Source organism: Myotis nattereri, assembly GCF_964212035.1.
Source record: "Myotis nattereri genome assembly, chromosome: 3".
NCBI lineage: Eukaryota > Metazoa > Chordata > Mammalia > Chiroptera > Vespertilionidae > Myotis > Myotis nattereri.
In genome coordinates this window covers 128,398,086-128,420,461 of record NC_138077.1, presented here as the reverse complement: position 1 = coordinate 128,420,461, position 22,376 = coordinate 128,398,086, and the positions used below count along the sequence as shown (strand labels likewise).

General features: G+C 41.1%; 1 protein-coding gene across 2 annotated transcripts in view; it reads left to right on the top strand.

Moving 5' to 3' along the window:
• The window catches only part of BLOC1S5 (biogenesis of lysosomal organelles complex 1 subunit 5), a 114,323-nt gene that overhangs the window by 13,432 nt on the left and 78,515 nt on the right, over nt 1–22,376 (top strand). For both annotated transcript variants that reach the window (XM_081087242.1, XM_081087243.1), the window contains exon 3: nt 14,807–14,936. In XM_081087242.1, the coding sequence (XP_080943368.1) occupies nt 14,807–14,936 (130 nt within the window). The remainder of the gene's footprint in view (nt 1–14,806; nt 14,937–22,376) is intronic.

Genomic DNA, 22,376 nt, shown 5'->3' with positions numbered 1-22,376 from the left:
TCAGTTGGGGCATCAGCACCCACCCAAAGCACTCAAGTTAAGACATGAGAATTATCCTTAGCTATTCTCTCACCTTTAGGTCCTGTATTTAGTGAACACATCTTCTGGATGCTACCTCATAAATTTCTAACCCTTCTGACTTGTGTGCCTGCTTTATCAACCCAGTAAAATCCAATCTTTACCCTCTTGCCAGAGTGCTCTGACATAACCCTTTTATAACGTTTGTCATCTATAGGATAAAGTCAGGCATTATTCTGTGACCTGTTCCCTACTTTTCTGGCTTAACCATCTGCCACCCCACCTTGTGTGCTATGTTCCAGCAGTACTAATACATCAACCTGCCATCCTATTTCATATTACTACTAGGGTCCCGGTGCACAAAATTCGTGCAGGGGAGGAGGCAAGTCCCTCAGCCCAGTCTGTGCCCTCTCCAATCTGGGGCCCCTCCCCTCTCACAATTCAGGCTCCCAACAACTTGCCTGCCTGCTTGCCTGATTGCCCCTTACTGCTTCTGCCTGCCAGCCTGATCACCCCCTAACCACTCCCCTGCCAGCCTGATCGACGCCTAACTGCTCCCCTGCTGGCCCGATTGCCCCTCACTGCTCTCCCCTGCCGGCCCGATTGCCTCTAACTGCCCTCCCCTGCTGGCCTGGTCACCCCTAACTGCCCTCCCCGGCAGGCCTGATCACTCCCAACTGCCCTCCCCTGCCAGCCTGATTGCCCCTAACTGTCCTCCCATGCAGGCCTGGTTGTCCCCACCTGCCCTCCCCTGCAGGCCTTGTTCTCCCCAACTGCCCTCCCCTGCAGGCCTGGTCCCTCCCAACTGCCCTCCCCTACCAGCCATCTTGTATGTTGGAGTAATGGTCAATTTGCATATTACCTCTTTATTAGATAGGATTGGTTTGTACATATATAATTGGTTCATTGTGCATTAAATTAACATCTCAAGCTACTTTTAAATAGATGGTAAATAGTGTTACACAAACAATTTTGTGATTCTGGGTAAGTTGAGGTTTATTTTCAAATGAGACTCCAACCAAGCAGGAAGTCTAAACCTGCTAAAGGAGAAAACCTTTTCATAAACCATTTATCACTACAAAAAGCCTGTGGTACAGAGCAATAACAATTGAGAGACAGCCCTGCAGCATTAGATACCATTTCTGAGTTCAATAGACTCTATTACTCAAAATCTGCATATATCTACCTCAAAGAGTTGTTGTGAAGATTAAAGAGGTGTGTATGTGCAAGCACGCACATGTCTGTATGTGTGTGTTTTGGAATACTGTCCGGTATCTAGGCATAGCTGTTAGCTATCTTCATCATTATTGTTGTAGGATAACAATAATGTGGAAAACTCAGAAAATTACCCAGAAATTATTACCTTATCATCCTATCTAATAAAGAGGTAATATGCAAATTGACCATCACTCCAACACAAGATGGCCACCCCCATGTGGTCAAAGATGGCCAGCAGGGGAGGGCAGTTGGGGGGAACCAGCCCTGCAGGGGAGGGCAGTTGGGGGCGACCAGGCCTGCAGGGGAGGGCAGTTAGGGGCAATCGGGCTGGCAGGGGAGCAGTTAGGCGTCGATCAGGCTGGCAGGGGAGTAACTAGGGGGTGATCAGGCTGGCAGGCAGAAGCGGTTAGGGGCAATCAGGCCTGGATTGTGAGAGGGATCTCAGATTGGAGAGGGTGCAGGCTGGGCTGAGGGCCACCCTGCCCCCTCCATGCACAAATTTTGTTCAGTGGGCCTCTAGTAATATATAAAAATTATTACCAATTCTGTAGTGAGATTAAATAAGAATAAAGTAGTGAGAGTAAAGCATGCGTGTGTTCTCTACTCAGTCTCTCAAAGTTGTGATCAAGGTGTTGGCCAGACTTTGTTCTTATTTGGTGTTCTGGGTTCTCTTCCTAATTCACATGATTGTGGCAGGACTCACTTCTCTGCTATGGTGGAATGAGGTTTCCCTGCTTGCTCTCAGCCAGGGGCCCCTCTGAGCTACTAGAAGCCACTCACATTCCTTGCCACTTGGCCCCTTCCATCTTCAAAGCTGTCAATGGAATCTTCATCACATGGAATCCCTATTGTGCTTGCCAAGAGGAGTCCAGTCCCTATTAAAGACTCGCCTGATTTAAGTCAGGCCCATTGAGGATAACTTCCCAAGTCAACTGATTGGGACCTAAAATATATCTGCAGAGTATCTTCAACGCAGCACCTAGACTAGGTTTTGTGTGCATAACTGAGAGAAGGTGTGTGTACACTAGGGGTGGGGCCAGAGGGGCCATCTTAGAATTCTGCCTACCATAAACTCTCATAAATACGTGATAGTTTTCTTGTTATCTACTTGCTTATTACCTGTCTGCCTTCATTAGAGTATAGGCACGATGAGAATAAGGACCTATTGCTTTTATTTTCTGTTGTATTCAAAATGCCTAAAATAATGCCTGCTGCGTTGTAGATGCTGAATATGATTCAAAAGAACAGGTAGCAGAACTTGGACTAAAACTTGGTTTTCAACATTCAGCCTTTTTTTGGCAGTATGGTTAAATACTAAATAGTTATTTAAAAAATTTTAGGTATACCTCTAAAGATATACTTTATATGTATATTTTTAATATTTTTTGTTGATTTTAGAGAGAGGAAGGGAGAGAGAAAGAAATATCTATTTGTTGTTCCACTTATTTATGCATTCATTGGTTGCTTCTTGTATGTGCCCTGACTGATGATCAAACCTGAAACCTTAGTCTATTGGTAACTGGCTGAACTATCCAGCCAGAGAGATCTACTTTATACTAAAAGAAGCATAGAGTTTTGGCATAATGGTGAATTCTCTAATTCAGTTCCATCACTGGCTGAATTATCCCTAGACTACAGGTGTCATACTTTAAATAATATAGATGTTTTCTATGAAATGAGTCTTGGATGGAGACGAAAGAAGTATTACATTTATGCTGCTGAGTATGCTGTATTCAGGAGCTCACTTCCTGTTGAAGCCAATACCTCTTTTAACTAGGATGGAACATAGTTGCCAGGAGCATGTCTGAAAGGAGAGGAATTATAGTCGGTCCTCTGTATCCGTGGGTTCTGCATCTGCATATTGAAAGTATTCAGGAAAAAAGTTAAGTTGTTGGTGTGTATTATATAGTTAGGCCTATGATGGTTGTGTCTGTATTGAATATGTACAGACTTTTTTTCTTGTCATTATTCCCTAAACAATGCAGTATAACAACTATTTATAAAGCACTTACATTGTGTTATGTATTTATTATAAGTAATCCAGAGATGGTATAAAGTGTCTGGGAGGATGTCCTTAGGTTATTAGGTTATATGCAAATACTATGCCATTTCATGGAAGGGACTTGAACGTTCTTGGATTTTGGTATCTGCAGGGGTTCCTGGAACCAGTCCTTCACTATACCAAGGAACAGCTGTATCTACACTCTGCATTGTTAAGCCCTCTAAGATCTTTTTGGAGAAGAAGCTGTGTTAAAGAGTAGAAAAAACATGGGCCTTGGAGCTTAACATAGCTAAGATGTGGAAACAGCCCAAGTGCTCATCAGTAGATGAGTAGATAAAAAGCTGTGGTACATGTACACCATAGAATACTTTGTAGCTATTAAAAAGATGGATCTCTTACACTTTGAAACAGCATAGGGAGACCTGGAGAATTTTATGCTAAGCAAGATAATCCAGTCAGAGAAAGAAAGTATCACATGATCTCTCATTCATGTGGAATCTAATGAACAAAACAAACCAATCAACAAAATAGATCCAGAGACATAGAAGCATAGAACAGACTGATGAATCTCAGAGGGAAGGTGGGTAGGGAGAGATTAACCAAAGAACTTATATGTATACTAGAGGCCCGGTGCACAAAAATTTGTGCATTCGGGGGGGGGAGGGGGGGTCCCTCAGCCTGGCCTGTGCCCTCTCGTAGTCTGGGACCCCTCGGGAGATAACGACCTGCTGACTTAGGCTTGCTACCGGGTGGCAGAGGGCAGGCCCAATCCCTAGGTGCAGCCCCTGGTCGGGCTCAGAGCAGGGCCGATTGGGGAGTTGGGGTGCCACCCCCTGTCATGCACAGGGCAGGGCGGATTGGGAGGTTGCGATGCCACCCTCAGTCACGCTCAGGGTAGGGCCGATTGGGGGTTGGGGCACCGCCCCCTGTCACACTCAAGGCAGGGTCGATGGGCAGGTTGCGGCGTCACCCCCTGTCACGCACAGAGCAGGGCCAATCGGGGTTGGGGCTCCGTACCCTGTCACGCGCAGAGCATGGCCCGTCAGGGGGGTTGGGGCTGCATACCCTGTCAAGCACAGAGCAGGGCCCATCAGGGGGTTGAGGAGCTCCCCCCTGTCACTCACAGAGTAGGGCCGATAGGGGATTTGGGGCACCGCCCCGTCACACACAGAGCAGGGTGGATCAGGGGGTGAGGGCGCTGCCCTCTATCACCCACAGAGCAGGGCCGATCAGGGGATTGGGGCGCCGCCACTATCACACTCAGGGCAGGGCTGATGGGGAGGTTATGGCTCTACCCCATCACACACAGAGCAGGGCCAGTGGGGTGGGGGTTGGGGTGCCACCTTCTATCAACCACAGAGCAGGGCCGATCAGGGGGTTGGGGCACCACCATTCTCACACTCAGGGCAGGGCCGATGGGGAGGTTATGGCTCTACCCCGTCACACACAGAGCAGGGCCGATCAGGGGGTTGGGGCGCTGCCCTCTGTCACACACAGAGCGGGGCCAATCAGGGGGTTGGGGCGCCGCACCCTGTCACACACAGAGCCACAGGGCAATCATGGGGTTGGGGAGCTCCCCCTATCAAGCACAGAGCAGGGCTGATCAGGGGTTTGGGGCGCCTTCTCCTGTCACGAACAGAGCAGGGCGGATAGGGAGGTTGTGGCCCCGTCCCCTGTCACACACAGCCGCAGGGTGATTAGGGGGTTTGGGCGCTTCCCCCTGTCACACTGATCCCGGTGCCGGGAGGCCTCTTGGCTCCGCTGATCCTGGTGCTGGGAGGCATATTAGCCTTTTACTATATAGGATAGAGGCCTGGTGCACGGGTTGGGGCTTGCTGGTTTTTCCTGAACGGTGTCCTGGATCAGGGTGGGGGTCCCCACTGGGGTGCCTGGCCCGTCTGGGTGAGGGGCTCAGGGCTGTTTTCAGGCTGGCGAGTGACTGAAGCTCCCAACCGCTCCTTTTTTTCTTTTTTCTTTTTTTATTCTGGGCCAGCTTTAGCTTTGAGTCTTGGCTCCAGCTCTTAGGCCTCCGCTGCTGAAAGAAGGTTTCTGGCCTTTGCTTACAATGTTGCGATCCTGCTGGCTGAAGCCTGGGGGACTAAAGCAGGTTTCTGGGGTTTTGTTTAGCTTCTATATTTGTTACATAGTTGCTTAGAGTTGCAGCTCAGAGGCCTGCAGCGGCAGGCGGGGAACGTTGGAGACCTCCGTCACTGAAGCAAGCAAGTCTCATTTTAGTTTCAAGCTTCCTGGCTGCTGGCCGCCATCTTGGCTGGCAGTTAATTTGCATATTGCCCTGATTAGCCAATGGGAAGGGTAGCAGTCGTACGCTAATTACCATGTTTCTCTTTCATTAGATAGGAGGATATGCATAACCCATGGGCACAGACAATGGTGTAGTTAAGTCTGGGGAGGAGGGTGTAGATGTGAGGTGGAGGGGTCAATGGGGAAAGAAAAGGGGACATATGTAATACTTCAACAATAAAGATAATTTTTTTTAAAGAGTAGAAAAAAACATGGGCTTTGGAGCTTGACATATCTGAGTCCAAGTCCTGGCACTCTTCTTACTAGTTACGATTAGTTGCTTTACTGAGGCTTAGTTTCCTTATTTAAAAAATGGGAACAATAATGTATACTGCAGAAATTTTGTGAGGATTAAATGGAACATTATTTTAAAAAATTACTGGTATATAGGTATAAGACAAATGTTGGTAACTTATTAAGAGAAAATGGTAGCACGTACAATCAAATAAACATGTATTCAGAATTTATAATAATTTTTATGAATTTGAGTTCAATGTTTGATGTCTTAGGGAAAATAGGGATTTGCTAAGCAAGTGACATAAGCATTACCTGAGGAATTTGTTTACTAAAAAATAAAATTTCACCCTGGGTGTGATAGATACAAGGCTATAGAAATGTTTTAAAGCCCTTATTTTGTGTGAGACAGAATGTCAGAAACTAATACTATATTGGAAAATAAGACAGACACAGACCCATCCTTCATGAAGCAAGGCATTCTTTTTCTCTTTTTAAAATATTTTTATTGAATTTTAGAGAGAAGAAGGGAGAAGGAGAAAGAGAAACATTGACATGAGAGCAAAACATCAATCAGCTGCCTCCTTCATACACCCTACACCAGGGATTGAGCCTGCAACCCAGGCATGTGCCTTGACTGAGGAATCAAACCAGCAACCTTTCAGTGCATGCATGGGTCGACACCCAACCAACTGAGCCATACTGGTTAGGGAGCAAGGCATTCATATATTGTCCTTGAAGAATGGTCTCTGGAGGGCTCAAAAATATTTTGTCAGCTAAGTTTGAGCCATTATCTTCAACTAAATATATTTTCTTTTCTTGAAATGTATCTGATCCAATCTTTTCACCCAGTGACCTCCCCCGTTGGTCTTCCTGAGGTTTAGTGTAGCATGGAAACTTTACATATCAGGCTCTGCTACCTTTATTTATATTATATTCCTAACACTTTCCTTAAATTAGTAAAGAAAAGCTAAAAACACTGTAAAGACTTCAAAGTTAAAAAGATATCTACATTGTTTATAGTTCTCTTCTATCTTGGTTCAGACAATAACATCCTCTAATTAGTCCATGTGGTCTTCACCAGATTGCATGGCTGGTCAGAGAGGAATGGTGAAGCAGAGCTAGTTGTCAGTACTTCCTAGAAGTTTTATCTGCTTTTTTACCATTTAAATGTAGTTCACGTTAAGAAAAACTGCCTAGTACTTAAAACTGAAGTTGTTTATAGTTTATATAATTTTAAAAAGGTAATGCACATGGCAACAATCATCTTTTTCTTTATAAAATTTTATTTCTAAAAGAAGGGAATAAGTGCCACATGGTGGCAGCATTACTTAAATTATTGAAGTTCTAATGTAATATTTTATGCTTTCTTTTTGTGTTTGCTAGTATTTCTGAGCAATTGACTCTTTCTCCCAACTTTATACAAATCTTTTCTTCCCTTGATTCCAGTGAGTATTTTGAACAGAGATCCCAGTGGGGCCCTCTCAGTGAGCATTAGTTTGATAGTGTCTGTGGGTAGAGACATTCTCTTCTGCACCTTTGTCTTTCTAGCCACAAGGAGCGGTCATGGCCTCTCTCACATAGAACAGGGGAGATCCATTTAGTCAATACTTATGAATTGCTTGCTATGGGGTGTGTAGTCCTGTACAAGTTTCTTATTTTTAGCAAACTTTATTCTTTGAATGTTTTATTGAATAGTTATTGAATACCTAGGTATATCGGTAAGGGATGTATTTAGTTAACAGTAACAGGCACCTGAAAAATAGTAGCTTTAACAAGTGCTTATTTTTCTCTCACACTACCCAGAGCCTAGGCCAGCCGTGGGCAAACTACTGCCCGCGGGCCGGATCCGGCCCCTTTGAAATGAATAAAACTATTGAAAAAAAAGACCGTACCCTTTTATGTAATGATGTTTACTTTGAATTTATATTAGTTCACACAACCACTCCATCCATGCTTTTGTTCTGGCCCTCCGGTCCAGTTTAAGAACCCATTGTGGCCCTCGAGTCAAAAAGTTTGCCCACCCCTGGCCTAGGCTGTTATGGTGGCTCTATGATGTCAGCTCTCTTCCTGATTTTTTTCCTTCTATCTCCCTGAGGTGTTGCTCTTATGCTTATGTTTACAAGATGGCTGTAGAGCTCCAACCCTCACATCTGCATTTCATGTAGCAAAAAGAAAGGCAGGTGGGAAACATCTAGCAGTCTCTGTTATAGGTACATTTGCCACTCCAAATAATATTCAATGTTGCTAGAAAGAAAGGAGAGGAGAATGGACCCAGGACTATCTGTCACACTAGATATGTAAAAATAAGAAACAGTCTCTACCTGTAGAAGTTTACAATCTAGAAGGACATATAAACAAAGAGACTTGATGGTGGAAGTATGATGATAAAATAGGCACAAAGTACTTGAGATCACCAAGGAGGAAACAACTCCCAAGAGAGCTGGGTGGGAATTTTTCATAAAGGGGGTTATGTTTGAGCTGAGAAAGAAAAACAGATACTATCCCGATAGGAAAAAAATGGATGATTAAAATTAGAGGCAAAAATATTTTCAAATAAGTATAGTTATTATAGGAGTTGGGAGGGATTGTGTTGATGCTTTTGAATATGGGTTGAATTGATCAAGAGAAAATCCCTTAAAAGGCAGGACAGACTAGAATTTCACTTGACATCCTAACCTCTCATATTTAGTTAGATTATTAGAGTAACTGTCATATTATGAAATATCAGTATGAAGTCTGTCCCATATACCATGTAATATATATGTATACAATATGGTTTTGAATCTTGAAGATTAACCCATTTTGTAATTGAAAGAAAATTTAAAATTATTTCTCATTTCCTCTCTAATATTATCAAATTAAATTGTTAATATATATATTATAGTAACTGTACTAATCTATATATATAAAGGCCTAAGCGACCAAATGACCAAACGGTCACTATGAAGTGCACTGACCACCAGGGGGCAGTCAACTTGGACAGATGAAAAGAGAAATAGGCGATTAAGTCTATGAAAGATTGCAAGCAGGTGGGGCTGAGCTACAGTTCGCATTGGGAGGCTGGGTCATCAGCCCAAATTCTGCCGCTCACCAGGCACCGCTGTAGAGGTGCGGCACCCCTGACCCTTGTCAACCCCTCCGGCCATGTCCTCCCCAGGCAGCCGGGACTGAGGGATGGAGGGAGGGGAAAAAAAAGACCACAAACTCCGTCCTTAGCACCTGCCTCCTCCTACCAGACCAAAGCCACCCCAGGACTTGCAGGAGGGTGCACAAAGTAGGCGGTCTCGCCGTGCAGCTACCATGACTCCCCAGTCCGCCCTGGGAGCCCCTCAGGCACTCACCCCACTTTTCCGAGCCTCAGTCTGCACACCAAGTGAGGCCGTGGGAGCTCTGCCCTAGGGACTCACTTCTCCATAGCTGGGTGTGGCAGACCAGGAGCCGCGAGGGGCAGTGGTGGAAGATGGAGGCAGATGCTCAGCTGACTGGGATGAGTGGGGCTGGGATGAGCAGGAGTGGCTCCTCCCTGGCCACCTGTCACTTCTCTCACTACTACATCCCTTGGGGGATGTTGGATGCCCATTTCAGCTCGATCCCCGCAGGCCACACCAAGGGACCCCACCAGTGCACGAATCCATACGCCATGCCTCTAGTTTTATTAATAACTAGAGGCCTAGTGCATGAAATTTGTGCACTTGGTGGGGGGGAGGGGGTTCCCCTCAGCCCGGCCTGCGCCCTCTCACAGCCTGGGAGCCCTCGGGGGATGCCTTAGTGCTGCCGTTGGGGTGGGAGGGGGCTCCAGGGTGCTCAGTCCCGATCGGCCAGACCCCAGCAGCAAGCTAACTTACCATTTGGAGCGTCTGCCCCCTGGTGGTCAGTGCACGTCATAGCAATTGGTCAACCATTGACTGCCCCCTGGTGGTCAGTGCACATCATAGTGAGCAGTTGAGTGGCCTTAGCATATCATTAGCACATTACACTTTGATTGCTTGAACAGACGACCGGACACTTAGCATATTAGGCTTTTATTGTATAGGATTATAAACATTTTAAAGTGCTTAGTTGCCAGGCACTGTTTGAAGCATTATGTGAGCACTTGCTATTACTTTCAACCTAAGAAAAATAAACTGTATATGAAAAATTTCAGGGTATTTTACATTGGAAACCAGATGCTGAGCTTTGTTTTGAGAATTTTTGCCCCAGAAGTAAAATGAATATATAAATAAGATGATGTTATAGTTTTCCTTTTGTAATAGGTGTCAGTAGTATCAGTATAAAAAAGCACCTACCAGATGGTAAGTTTAAGGGCAGAGACTATTTCTGACACCCTGTTTCATGTAACATTATCATTGGGTCTATTTGTTGTATCATTTAATTATTATCATTAACAGGCTATTAGAGAGGTGAGACTACAAATTCACTTGCTACAATGTGTGACTGCCAAGTTGCCTGCTACCAGAAATAACTCTTTCAATAACTCTTTAAATAAAGTGGTTCTTAACTTTAGGAAGTCATGGACTCCTTGGAGAATTTTCCCTCCAAGAAAAATAGAGGACATGTACATTCAATTTGAGTGCAATTTCAAGGAGGTTCTAGAACCCCAACCCCAACCGTGGACCCCAGGATAAGACTTATACTCTGAATGGAGCTGAAGAGTTCCCCTCTCTGCTCATTGATACCTTTCTATTTGAATTGAGATACCATTCTTTTGTATAAACAAAATCATGAGAACAAAAATGCCAGCTTTTCTAAACACTAGAACAAATAGACCACATAAAGATTATATATATCATGTGTGTGTTTATGAATGACTCATAAAGTGAGATAAGAAAATTCTGTTATTCTTTTTAGGAAGGAAAGTATAAAAATATACATATGTACACATATATGTGTATATACATTTTATATATGCATGTGTGTATATATACACATATATATGTTGATGGATGTGTGTGGATGTATATCCTTATACTTAAAACAATGGTGGAATAAAAAAATTTAAAGAATTACCTAAAGAGAGAGTGATAGAGGGAATAGGATGTAAAGGATAGTGATAGAAGCTAGACTTTTTTGAAGAGAGAGAGAATTTTGGAGCCATGTAAATATTTTACATAATTAAAAGAAAGTTAAATTTTAATGAGTAATTCTCTCCATATCAACTAAAAAATGTAAAAAAGCAAACCTTTGTTTGTAGATTTTGGTATTGCCATGCAGAGAGAAATTATCCTAAGTAACTTTAAAACACAGTAATTTGATTACATTCCTAGAGTAATCTCCCTTCACAACAACAACAAAAATAACCCCAAAACAAAAAAACTGTTTTCAGTAATCATTTTGTTGATGCTAGTATTAGTATTATTTGTTTAAATTGGTAATAAAGCAAATGAGTAATTATATTGGTGACTTGAGAACTGGAAAGAGATGAGGCAGAGGAAGGTAATTAAAAACCCTGTAGTCCTGAATTTAAGTTTGACTAATGAGTGAGAACTTAAAAAGTTTCCTTTCTTTTTAAAAAATAGTTCTCTCCTAGCCTTGTCCACTGAAAGTTTTAGAAATAATGACCAAGCCAGTAGAGTGAACACCACTAGTGCTCAGTCTCCAAATACTATTTGTAAATACTATTGGTATTTAGAGACCTACTGATTCCAAGTCTGAGTCAGGAAATGTACAGATGAGCCTGGAGCATCAGGCCATACCAGAAGTAAAGAAACTACTAAAAAACATTCAAGTTTTGTCTAAAGCAGGGGTGGGGCACGTCCAGCCCATGGGCTGCATAAGGCCCATGAAATCATTTGGTCCAGCCCTGCCAAGGCACTAGGGGTGAGTTAATTAAATGTTTGATCAAATATAGCAGGCTAATTTTTAAGTTGATAATTTTGTATGGCCCGCAAATGATGTTATAAATATCCAAATAGCCTTTGGCAGAAAAAAGGTTCTCTACCCCTGGTCTAAAGCATTCCAGAACCAACTTGAATAGGCTCCCACTGGACAAAGGACAATTTAACCACCAATAAGGAGAAATACTGTAATGGATGAAAAAATTCATTTTAAAATTTTTGAGTTACAGGAATATGTAAAAACAAACAAAAACCTTTAGAGCATACTAGGGAACCAAATAATTGTTTTAGGGAAATGATCAGGTGTTTTATTTTGCCTTTCATATAATGAGTAATTTTCAGAGTAGCCAAATAGTCGGTGAGGGGAAATTTTTCATTTTGGAGGTATTCCTGCTGATAAATGAAGACAAAATGCTAGCAATGTTCTCTCGAAAGTACACAACCAACCTCTGAAATGTTCTTTATAAACAAAATATAAAACCCTGAATCTGATCAAGCCTCTAGTTCTAACTACTAATTTACAGGAAAGAGAAGAGACAAAGGAACATGTTCAATTATACCATGGGGATTCATTCAGCAGAAAAACAGACTGTGGGAAACTGCAGAATAAATGACTCACTTTTTTCCCCAACAAATTGCAAAGGGTAAAAAAGTGATGGAGGTCAAATCTATAGATTAAAAAAGATTTAAGAAACATATTAACCAATTGCAATGTAAGAATCTTCAATTTTGTTTTAAACTGGAGGATAAAAAGAACATTTATGGGTTAATTGAGGGAGCGCTACCTTGATTTGTGTGTTTTTTAAAAAATATATTTTTATTGTTTTCACATAGAAAGGGAGGGAGAGAGAAACACCAATGGTGAGAGAATCATTGATCAGTTGCTTCCTGCACATCCCCTACTGGGGATTGAGCCCCCAACCCCGGGCATATGCCCTGACTGAGAATCAAACATGACCTCCTGATTCATAGGTCAATGCTCAACCACTGAGCCATGCCGGCTGGGCACTACCTTGATTTTTAATAATATTAAAGATTTGTTGAGTGTGAGAGAGGTAGTCTTATTGTATTTGTTTTTTAAGAGGAGTTTTTGTCTTTTAAAGGTAGATGTTGACATATTTATAGTTGAAATGATACATTGTCCGGGATCTGCTTCAAAAGAATACAGGATTGAGTAGGGAGATGTATGGAATGCTATAGAAGGAACAAACGCAGCCATGAGTTGAGAATTTTTGAAGCTTGTTGATAGGAATATGAGGATTCATTGTTTTATTTTCCCAACTTTTGTATAAGTTTTAAATTTTTTACTATGGGAAAATTAAGAGTAAAAATCTGACCACAGCTCCTCCATAATAATGACTTAAAACAAAAACCCGGTAACATAACTTAACTTTTTATTTCCTTATGATCAAGTTTATCACCTTTCTTTTTTTAAATAAATGTTTATTTTGTATTGATTTTAGATTTAGAGTAAAATTGTTAAGATAGTACAGAGCGTTCTTGTTTACCCTTTCCTCATTTTCTCTCTATTAATGTCTTATATTACCATGCTACATTGGTAAAACCTAAGAAACCGACATTGGTACGTTACTACTAACTAAACACCAGACTGGATTTCACCAGTTTTTCCATTACAGTCCTCTTTCTGTCCAGGATCTAATCCAGGGCACCACATTAGCATTTAATTGTCCTGTCTCTCTAGTCTTCTTTGGTTTGTGACAGTCACTTAGTCTTTCTTGTTTTTCATAATCTTGATAGTCTTGAGTACTGGCCAGTATCCTGTAAAATGTCCCCCAATCTAGGTTTGTCTGATTGGTTTTTTTTTTAAGATTAGATTAGGGTTGTGAATTTTGGGAAGAGTACCACAGAAGTAAATAGCTCTTGTTATCACATTGCATCAGGGGATGCTATCACCATGACATCACTAATGATATCAACTGTCATTATTTCCACTGTCAAGTTACTGTTTTTCTCTTTCCCTGCTCTATTCTTTAGAAGCAAGTCACTAAGTCTAGCCCACCCTCAAGTGGGGGATATTAAGACCCTCCCCACTTCCCACAGTGCAGTGACTCACTAGAACTCAAGGACATAGCATATGGTTGTTGTGGGGGCTCAGTGTTATGGCAAAGGAATACAGAGCAAAGTCATCAAAGTGAACAAGTGCACGGGGAGGAGTCTGGGTGAAACTACGCAGAAGCTTCCAAGAGTCCTAGGGTTCACACGATATGTTATTCATTCCTTAGCAGTGAGCTGTGACAACACGTGTGGAATGTTATCCATCAGGAAAACTTGCTTTAGCCTAGGAGTCCAGGGTTTTTACTGGGGACTGGCAGGTAGGCAATCTCTGCCTAGTGTGTATCAAATTCCAGACTCACGGAAGGAAAGTGGTGTCTTATCATTTATAGAAAGTTTTATACCAGTGAAAGGAACTATTTACTGGTCAAGTTCCCAGCCCACAGCCAAAGGCCAATCTTGCAAGCAGGCCTTTCTAAGGATAGTAATCTTAGGCCTTCAGTGTTAGCTCTTTTCTGCACAGGGAAGTATCCTCATATTACCTTTACTTCATACTTTTACTTGAGAAAAATGGAACCAGGTAAAAAATAGTATAAATAAGATGGTAAGAATGAAAAAAAATTTAAAATCAAATCAAGGGCATCTAATATATTTTTTTGCTGTACAGAATGAAATATGTCACAGTTTAGGCCTCATTTTTTGTTCTTTATTTCTCATGCCCATTAAAAAATATATATATTTATTTCGGAGAGGGAGAAAAAGATAGAAACTTCAATGATGAGAGAGAATCATTAATCAGCTGCCTCCTGAACAACCCACACTGGGGATCAAGCCCACAACTCAGGCATATGCCCTGACCTGGAACCAAACCGTGACCTCCTGGTTCATTGGTCAATGCTCAACCACTGAGCCATGCCGGCCGGGCTCTCTTGTCCATTTTAAAATATTGCTATAAAAATTATTACTCATATTGCAACTTTTCAACTTTTGAAGCATTTCATAATAATAAAAAAATGTCTCCAGATTGTGTGTCATCTCATTTATTGCCAAGTAATTAGAAGAAGGCCTTGTAAATTTTAGTAATAAGTAATAACGTAACAACCAAAACCTGGGTGGAAATCCCAGAAAGTAATTACTAAGATTTAAACACAATATGTACTAGTCACTTATTTTCTTTTGATAGGAAAAACGTGGTCTTCGAGAAATGCGAGTTCTTGAGAATTTGAAGAATATGATCCTTGAAACAAATGAACATACTCTTCCCAAATGTAGAGAAACAATGCAAGACAACTTAAACCAAGTTCTCCAGAGATGTAAGCCAGCTATTTTCTTATGTTGCTTTATTTCACATGAGATCTATGCCAAAATGTATCTTTTTGGGTATTTGGTGGGAGTTAGAGAGGATAGAGATAGATGGCCTGTCTCAGAGGAAGTGCTTATCTAGTGACTAATGTGTATTGCCATTGATGTTGAGAGCCTTAATCTCCAAAGTGAGATGTGTGTGTCTGCAGTGCACAAGATTATTTATCCTTTTAGAATGTGAGAAAATTGAAACATTTTTTACCTTAAAAAATTTATCCATTAGAAAAAGGTTGATAACCAAGATTTAGGATCTGAAATAAAATGTTTTCAAATAGGATATTAGTGTGTTTTTTAACTTAAAAAAATAATCCTGTTATAATATTAGTATTTTATTATTTTCATTAAGCAAAATATTTTACTTTGAAGACATAGTTAATCAAAACGAATATTTATTAAACATGTCAAATCATAGCATAAAAGGAGTTTTATTAATAATTGATTTTAAAATTAGAAGTATATCAGAAATACAAGGCTGCTCCTTGCATCTATATTGACACTATTCAGCTTGTCCAAGGATAATGCTGGTAAATAATGATGGATTACTGAAGTGTCAAATAAAATGTCTTTCAGGCCCTAACCGGTTTGGCTCAGTGGATAGAGCGTCGGCCTGCGGACTCAAGGGTCCCAGGTTCGATTCCGGTCAAATGCATGTACCTTGGTTGCAGGCACATCCCCAGTAGGGAGTGTGCAGGAGGCAGTTGATCGATGCTTCTCTCTCATCGATGTTCCTAACTCTCTATCCCTCTCCCTTCCTCTCTGTAAAAAATCAATAAAATATATTATAAAATAAAATGTCTTTCAGGCAGGGAGGAGGGAGAGAAAACTGGTCAGTGACAGAAAGCAGCTAAGAGACCTTGGCTAGTAATTGAGTTAAGTCTTTATGTGCAAGTCCAAGTTAGTCTTGTGTACTCTGATGTTAAAAGGAGATTGGAGAGGAAAAATCCCCTAAGGTCACGTTTGGTTTCTTTGAGGGGAGCAACAAGAAATCTAAAATTAACCTCAGACTTTTGCATTTTACTACAAACTTGTCCTTGTTTGTTCACACTGTCACTTCCTTAACCTTGACAAACATTCTAGACATTATGCTAAAAATAAAACTAAAATTATTATTAATAAGAATGCTTATGTATGCATTTGAACTCTGCCTGTAACTTGCCTTTTCTACATTTTGAGAATATAAAAATAAATTAGGTAAAACTTGGTAAAAATCTATAAACAGTTATTTGGCTTGCTTCATTCTTGGGCTAAAGTTATTTCTGATGTGAGGACTGGCCTCTTAAAAGTAGAGTCTTCAGCCCAGTTGGTGTGGCTCAGTGGTTGAGCATCGACCTATGAACCAGGAGTCACGGTTCAATTCCCGGTTAGTAGCGGGCCTGCCGGAGGCAGCCAGTCAGTGATTCTCATCATTGACGTTTTTATCTTTCTCTCCCTCTCCCTTCCTCTCTGAAATGTGTGTGTGTATGTATGTATGTGTATATATATATATATATATATATATATATATATTTTAAAGTAGAGTCTTCACAGTGCATAAAAAAAGTATTATCCAAAATTTAAATGTATTCTCCTAAAAGGAAGAATTAAAACACAAAATGCAAAGTTAATAATTAAGGTTTTGACATATACAGACTTCTTTGGGTCTCATTGTTAGCTTTAGAAACAAGTCAATGATTTTTGGAACTCAGTAGGCTCCAATATAAGTATTTTCATGTAGTAATCATCCTGAACAGCACAGGTATAATGGAGATAATTACCTGCTTTTTAAGCTGATGTAGTTTAAAAATTCACCTGGGCCCAGCTGTTGTTCTTGGGGAATTTCATGTTTAAAAACTTGACATTTTAAGTCATAGTGCTGGCTTATTTATTTTCACTACTAACTGATCAGAGAGTTGTGCAAGATCATGCAAGTGAATTTATTATATATGGAATATATTCTGATCTAAGTTATACTTTACAAGACTAGTGATGAGTTGAGTTTTGTTCTGTGCCTGTTAGAACTGCCACATTAGTCTTTTCTATGCATGTTTGAGAGCTGTTCTGGCAGTGCCATCAGCTGCATCTCAGAACTATACTGGTGTGGATCGTGGTCTAACATAATGCACAAAACTAAATAGCTGTGCAACAATAAAGTGGGGACATCTTGAATTATTTGAATGAGACCTGTTACAGAATCTGCAGCTCATAATTGTTTCTGCTTTTGGCTGTGTAGCGCCACCTATCTTGCAAAGTGTGTTTGTGTGAGCAGAGCCTTTAAAACTAACACTCTCCTGTGGATTCTTAACACCATGAAAATAAACAAGAACTCTAGGACAGGAGAGAAACCAAGATGGCAGCATAGGTAAACACAGGAAATTGCTGCCTCGCACAGCCACTTCAAAAATACAACTAAAAGACAAAATGGACATCATCCAGAACCAAGGAAGGCTGGCTGAGTGGAAATTCTACAACTAGAAGGAAAGAGAAAAGCACACTGAGACTCAGAGGAGGTGCGGAGGCGCACATGGAAAGGGCTGGCAATTGAGGACAGGGTTGTCTTTTTCAATCGGGAGGGAGACACACGCTCCCGCTCTGAACTCCAGTTCCGGGCTAGTCTCTGGGGACCCAGACTCATACAGGGAGAAGCTGGACTGTCTGGCATTGGGCGGAACTCGAGGGCGGCTTTCTCTCAGAGGTGCTTGCGGCGCTTACCGCGGGACACTGAGACCTGGGGCCTCCTGGGGCAGGACTGAGGATCAGCCATGTCTGTTTGCTCCACCCTGTTGATTCCCTGGGACCCTGCCCCACCCAAGCTGTGCACAGAGGCTTTTGCATATGGATGACCTGGCCCTTTGCAATCTAAGATTACCTAACAAACTGCAGCTGGGTCAGAGAGACCCAGAACATCCAAAAGAAGGCCCTGGGGCCCCACAGCAGCTTGCATTGCTTCACAGCTGGGCCTCGTCTGGGCACCTCCAAATCCCAAACAAAGAAGAGGAATCTGCGGATCTCTCCGTGGCTCCTGCTGGGTAGCCTCAGGCAGGCAGAGGCTAAATTAGCACCTCCTTAGAGATCCAAGAGCCAGTGTACCCAGTGGTCAGAGTGGGACCATCCAGATTACAACTCCTCAGATCCATAAGGGACACACTCAGGGGGCAGACTCAGTGAGCACCAAAGCCCCACTGAAGCAAGTCTTGCCCCAGAAGGGTGTCTCCAGCACAGAAGTTCTCCGACCATAGACACAGCTGATTCTCACAGCCAATTGGCCTGGAGGTCGATTCCTCCCGGTGATACCAACTACAATCAACGCTTAACTACGGCAAGACCGTGCACGCAGCCCACGAGGGGCCCACCAAGAGTGTCCACCTCCGGTAATTGGGGAGGCTGAGCTACTGGGCCCTATAGGACACCTAGCACAGAAAGCCACCCTATCGACACAGCAGCCAAAATGCGGAGACAAAGAGACAGGTCACAAATGACAGAAATGGAGGAGGGCAAGCTTCTGGATATATAGAGTTCAAAACCACGGTTGTAAGGTTTTTCAAGAGTTTTCTAGAAACCGCTGATAAATTTAGTGAAACCCTCAATAAATCTAGTGAGACCCTCGAGGATATGAAAAAGGACCAAATAGAAATTAAGCATACACTGACTGAAGTAGAGAATGTTATGCAGAGATCCAACAGCAGACTAGAGGATCACAAGAATCAACTCAAAGTTTGAAATACCAAGAAGTAAAAAACACCCAACCAGAAAAGCAAAAAGAAAAAAAGAATCCAAGAATATGAGGATAGTGTAAGGAGCCTCTGGGAAAACTTCAAGCGAACCAACATCCAAATTACAGGGGTGCCAGGAGAAGAGAGAGAGCAAGATATTGAAAACCTATTTGAAGAAATAATGACAGAAAACTTCCCCTACTGGTGAAAGAAATAGACTTACAAGTCCAGGAAGCGCAGAGAACCCCAAACAAAAGGAATCCAAAGAGGACCACACCAAGACACATCATAATTAAAATGCCAAGAGCAAAAGACGAAGAGAGAGTCTTAAAAGCAACAAGATAAAAACAGTTAGTTGCCTACAAGGGAGTACCCATAAGATTGTCAGCTGATTTCTCAACAGAAACTATGCAGGCCAGAAGGGAGTGGCAAGAAGTATTCAAAGTGATAAATAGCAAGATCCTACAACCAAGATTACTTTACCCAGCAAAGCTATCATTCAGAATTGAAGGTCAGTTAAAGAGCCTCACAGATAAGAAAAAGCTAAAGGACTTCATCACCACCAAACCAGTATTACATAAAATGCTGAAAGGTATCCTTTAAGAAGAGGAAGAAGAACAAAAAGGTAAAGATACAAATTATGAACAAGTACATATCTATCAACAAGTGAATCTAAAACTCAAGTGAATAAAAAATCTGATGAACAGAATAAACTGGTGAATATAATAGAATCAGGGGCATAGAAAGGGAGTGGACTGACCATTCTCAGGGGGAAAGGGGTGTGGGGGGTTCAGGAAGAGACTGGACAAAAATCGTACACCTATGGATGAGGACAGTGGGGGAGGTAAGGGCAAAGGGTGGGGTGGGAACTGGGTGGAGGGGAGCTATGGGGGGAAAAAAGAGGAACAACTGTAATCTGAACAATCAAGATTTAATTTTAAAAAAGAAGAACTCCAGGACAGCAATTTTCAACCTTTTTCATCTTAGAGCACACATAAACCAATTACTAAAATTCTGTGGCACACCAAAAAATATATTTGACAAAAGAAATAGGTATAATTTTGATTCATTCACACCAGACAGCTGGGAATAATTTGGTGATCTAAGGGAAAAGAGGTCAGTATCCCTGACTAGTCAGGTATTGCATGTTTTAAAAATTCTTGCAGCACTCCAGTTGAAAATTGCTCCTCTAAGAAGATACGTAAAAACAACCCATAAAGTAACTTGTCATCAAGATGCAGCCTTTACTATTTTCTCATCCTGAACATACTAGTAGTGTCTGTGTTTGACTCATTAATTATTTAATACAATTCACCAAGTTTGTTATCTAGAATTCTTGTCCTTGATTTTAGAGAGTAAGGACAGAAAGCCTCTAGGTTATTCCTGATTCAACTTAACTAATACAGCCATAGTAAAATAAACTTTCTCTCTCTTCCTGCCTCTCTCTCTTTTTAAGAGCAGTGACTGTTTTTGTATTATTTAAACAAAAGATAAATGTAAAGCACTAAGAAAAAGAAGTTAAGAAATTAGGGAGGAGAAGGAAAAAGAAATAAATCACCTTAATAACTACATAAGGATAACCATTGCTTTTTAACTTTGAAGAACATCATTCCAGACAACTTTGTGTATATCCAAATGGAAGGATGGATAGCGGGATGACTGCTGAATGAACAGATGGGCAAATGTAAGGGGGGTGGGGTGGGGGGAGAGACCTGATAAGAATGGATCATATAACTTTTAAAAATACATTTTTTATTGTTTACACAAGTGTAGATGTCCCTCATTTTCACCCCCCTTGCCCACCTCCATCCAGTCCCCACCACCACCACCACCCCCGTCTTCACCACACTATTGTCTTTTTAAATTAAAGTATTAATTTTAAATTTTATTTGAATTTAACAGAACAAAAACTTAAAGCTGAAATAAATACATTAAAATATGTGTTTCTTTACTATTAAAGGTAGTAGTTGCTAAAAGATCATTCAAAGAAAAGTAATAAAAGACATTCTGAAGTTAGTATCATTATTTCTGCATTAGTTAATGCCTTGAGACGTGGAGGGGTTAAGACTTAACCTTTTCTCTTGCATCTCTTCCCCAACCTCTCACTTGTGAATTTTAGCTTTGGTAGGGTTTATAGTATTTGTTTCTGTTCTGCACTTATAATGCTGCCAATTGCTTATTTAGTTGTACACTATTCAACTTCTTTCTGTTTCTGGTTTGTTTATTAGATCTATAATGATGTTGTTATAGTTCTCAGTTTGTTTCCTTAGCTTTACAGTCACATTTTCATTTCATGCTGTATGTTTGATCGCTTTTAATAGATTCAGTTGAGGTGGGTTTTGTTCGTTTGTTTGTTTTTTGTATTACAAAGTACCAGTGGAGAATTTTATTAGGTTTTCTTTCAGAATTGGATACTTTGTCTTATCTGCCTCTCACATATTATGTTCCTTCTCCCTCCCCCACCCATATCTCTTTCTCTATAAATGATAAATGAAAGCGTATCAGAGTTCTAAGAGTTTTGTCTACTCATTTTCTTTCTCTGACTTTTGGGGGAGGAATAGTTATGGTGAGGTTAGGAGTCTCAGTTCTTTATTAGAATCTGTGTTCCTATTCTTGGCCATCACTTTTCAAAGTTTATAGTATGCAATTATAATATTTCCTTTTTCAGTAAAGGATGGAGATTTTTCCCCCTCTTACTCTTTTATAGTTTTTTATGTATTTTATGAGGTATTTAAGGGGCTAACCTTGTCTGTTTTTGCAGCACTCTGCCTCTTTACCTAGAAATCATTAAGAACTCATGATTTAAAATACTTTTATAGCACTTTATTAGTTAGAATTTTTACCTGTAGTTTCTTCATAAACTATCATAACTCTGTAAAATAAGTATTAATTATCCTCCCTACTTTATAGAAACTGAAATTTATAGTGGTTTAATATCCATGGTTCTCCAATAATAATCAGAGGAATTACCGTGCAGACCTAGTTCTGCTCCAAAGCTCAAGTTCTTTCAACTTCAGAATATTGCTTTTGTGCATCTTTGAGAAGGTAATAGGCAAAGTCCACCTTTTCTTCTGAGACATCACTTTCTCTTGGATTTTCTCCTACAACACAGGCGCCTCCTTCCATTCTACTTTGTTAGTTCACACCTTTTTCTTGACTTTTAACATTGTTGAGTCCTAAGGCTTGGGTCTGGGATATCTTTTCTGTCTCTACTACCTTGCTTGGTGGTCTCATGTAGAATCACAGTTTTAAATATTATCTGTGTGCCATTCATCAATTCTACATTCATATTTTAACCCTAGGCTCCTCTCTGGATTGCTAGACTTTTTACATCCAACTTCTTAGTCTACTTAGATGTCTAATAAGCATCTCAGTATAACATATCCAGAACCAGACTTGAATTCTTTCCTCAGTTCTGCTTTTACCTCATTTTATACCATTTCATGAATGACATTACCATTCCCTAGATGCTCAGGCTGAAAAATCTGAACTCCTATCTTTCTCTCCCTTCTTCATCTCTTTCTCTGGAGTGCTCTCTTTCCCCCACTTCATCTCCTTCACCTCCCTCCTTCCCTCCTTTACTTGTCCCTTCTCTCTTCCCCTTCCCTCCCTTCTCCTCCCTTTCTCTTCTCTTCCTTTTTTCCTCTCCATCTCCACTCCTTCCCTCTCTCCCTCTGTTCTTTTCTCTTCCCCTTTTTCATT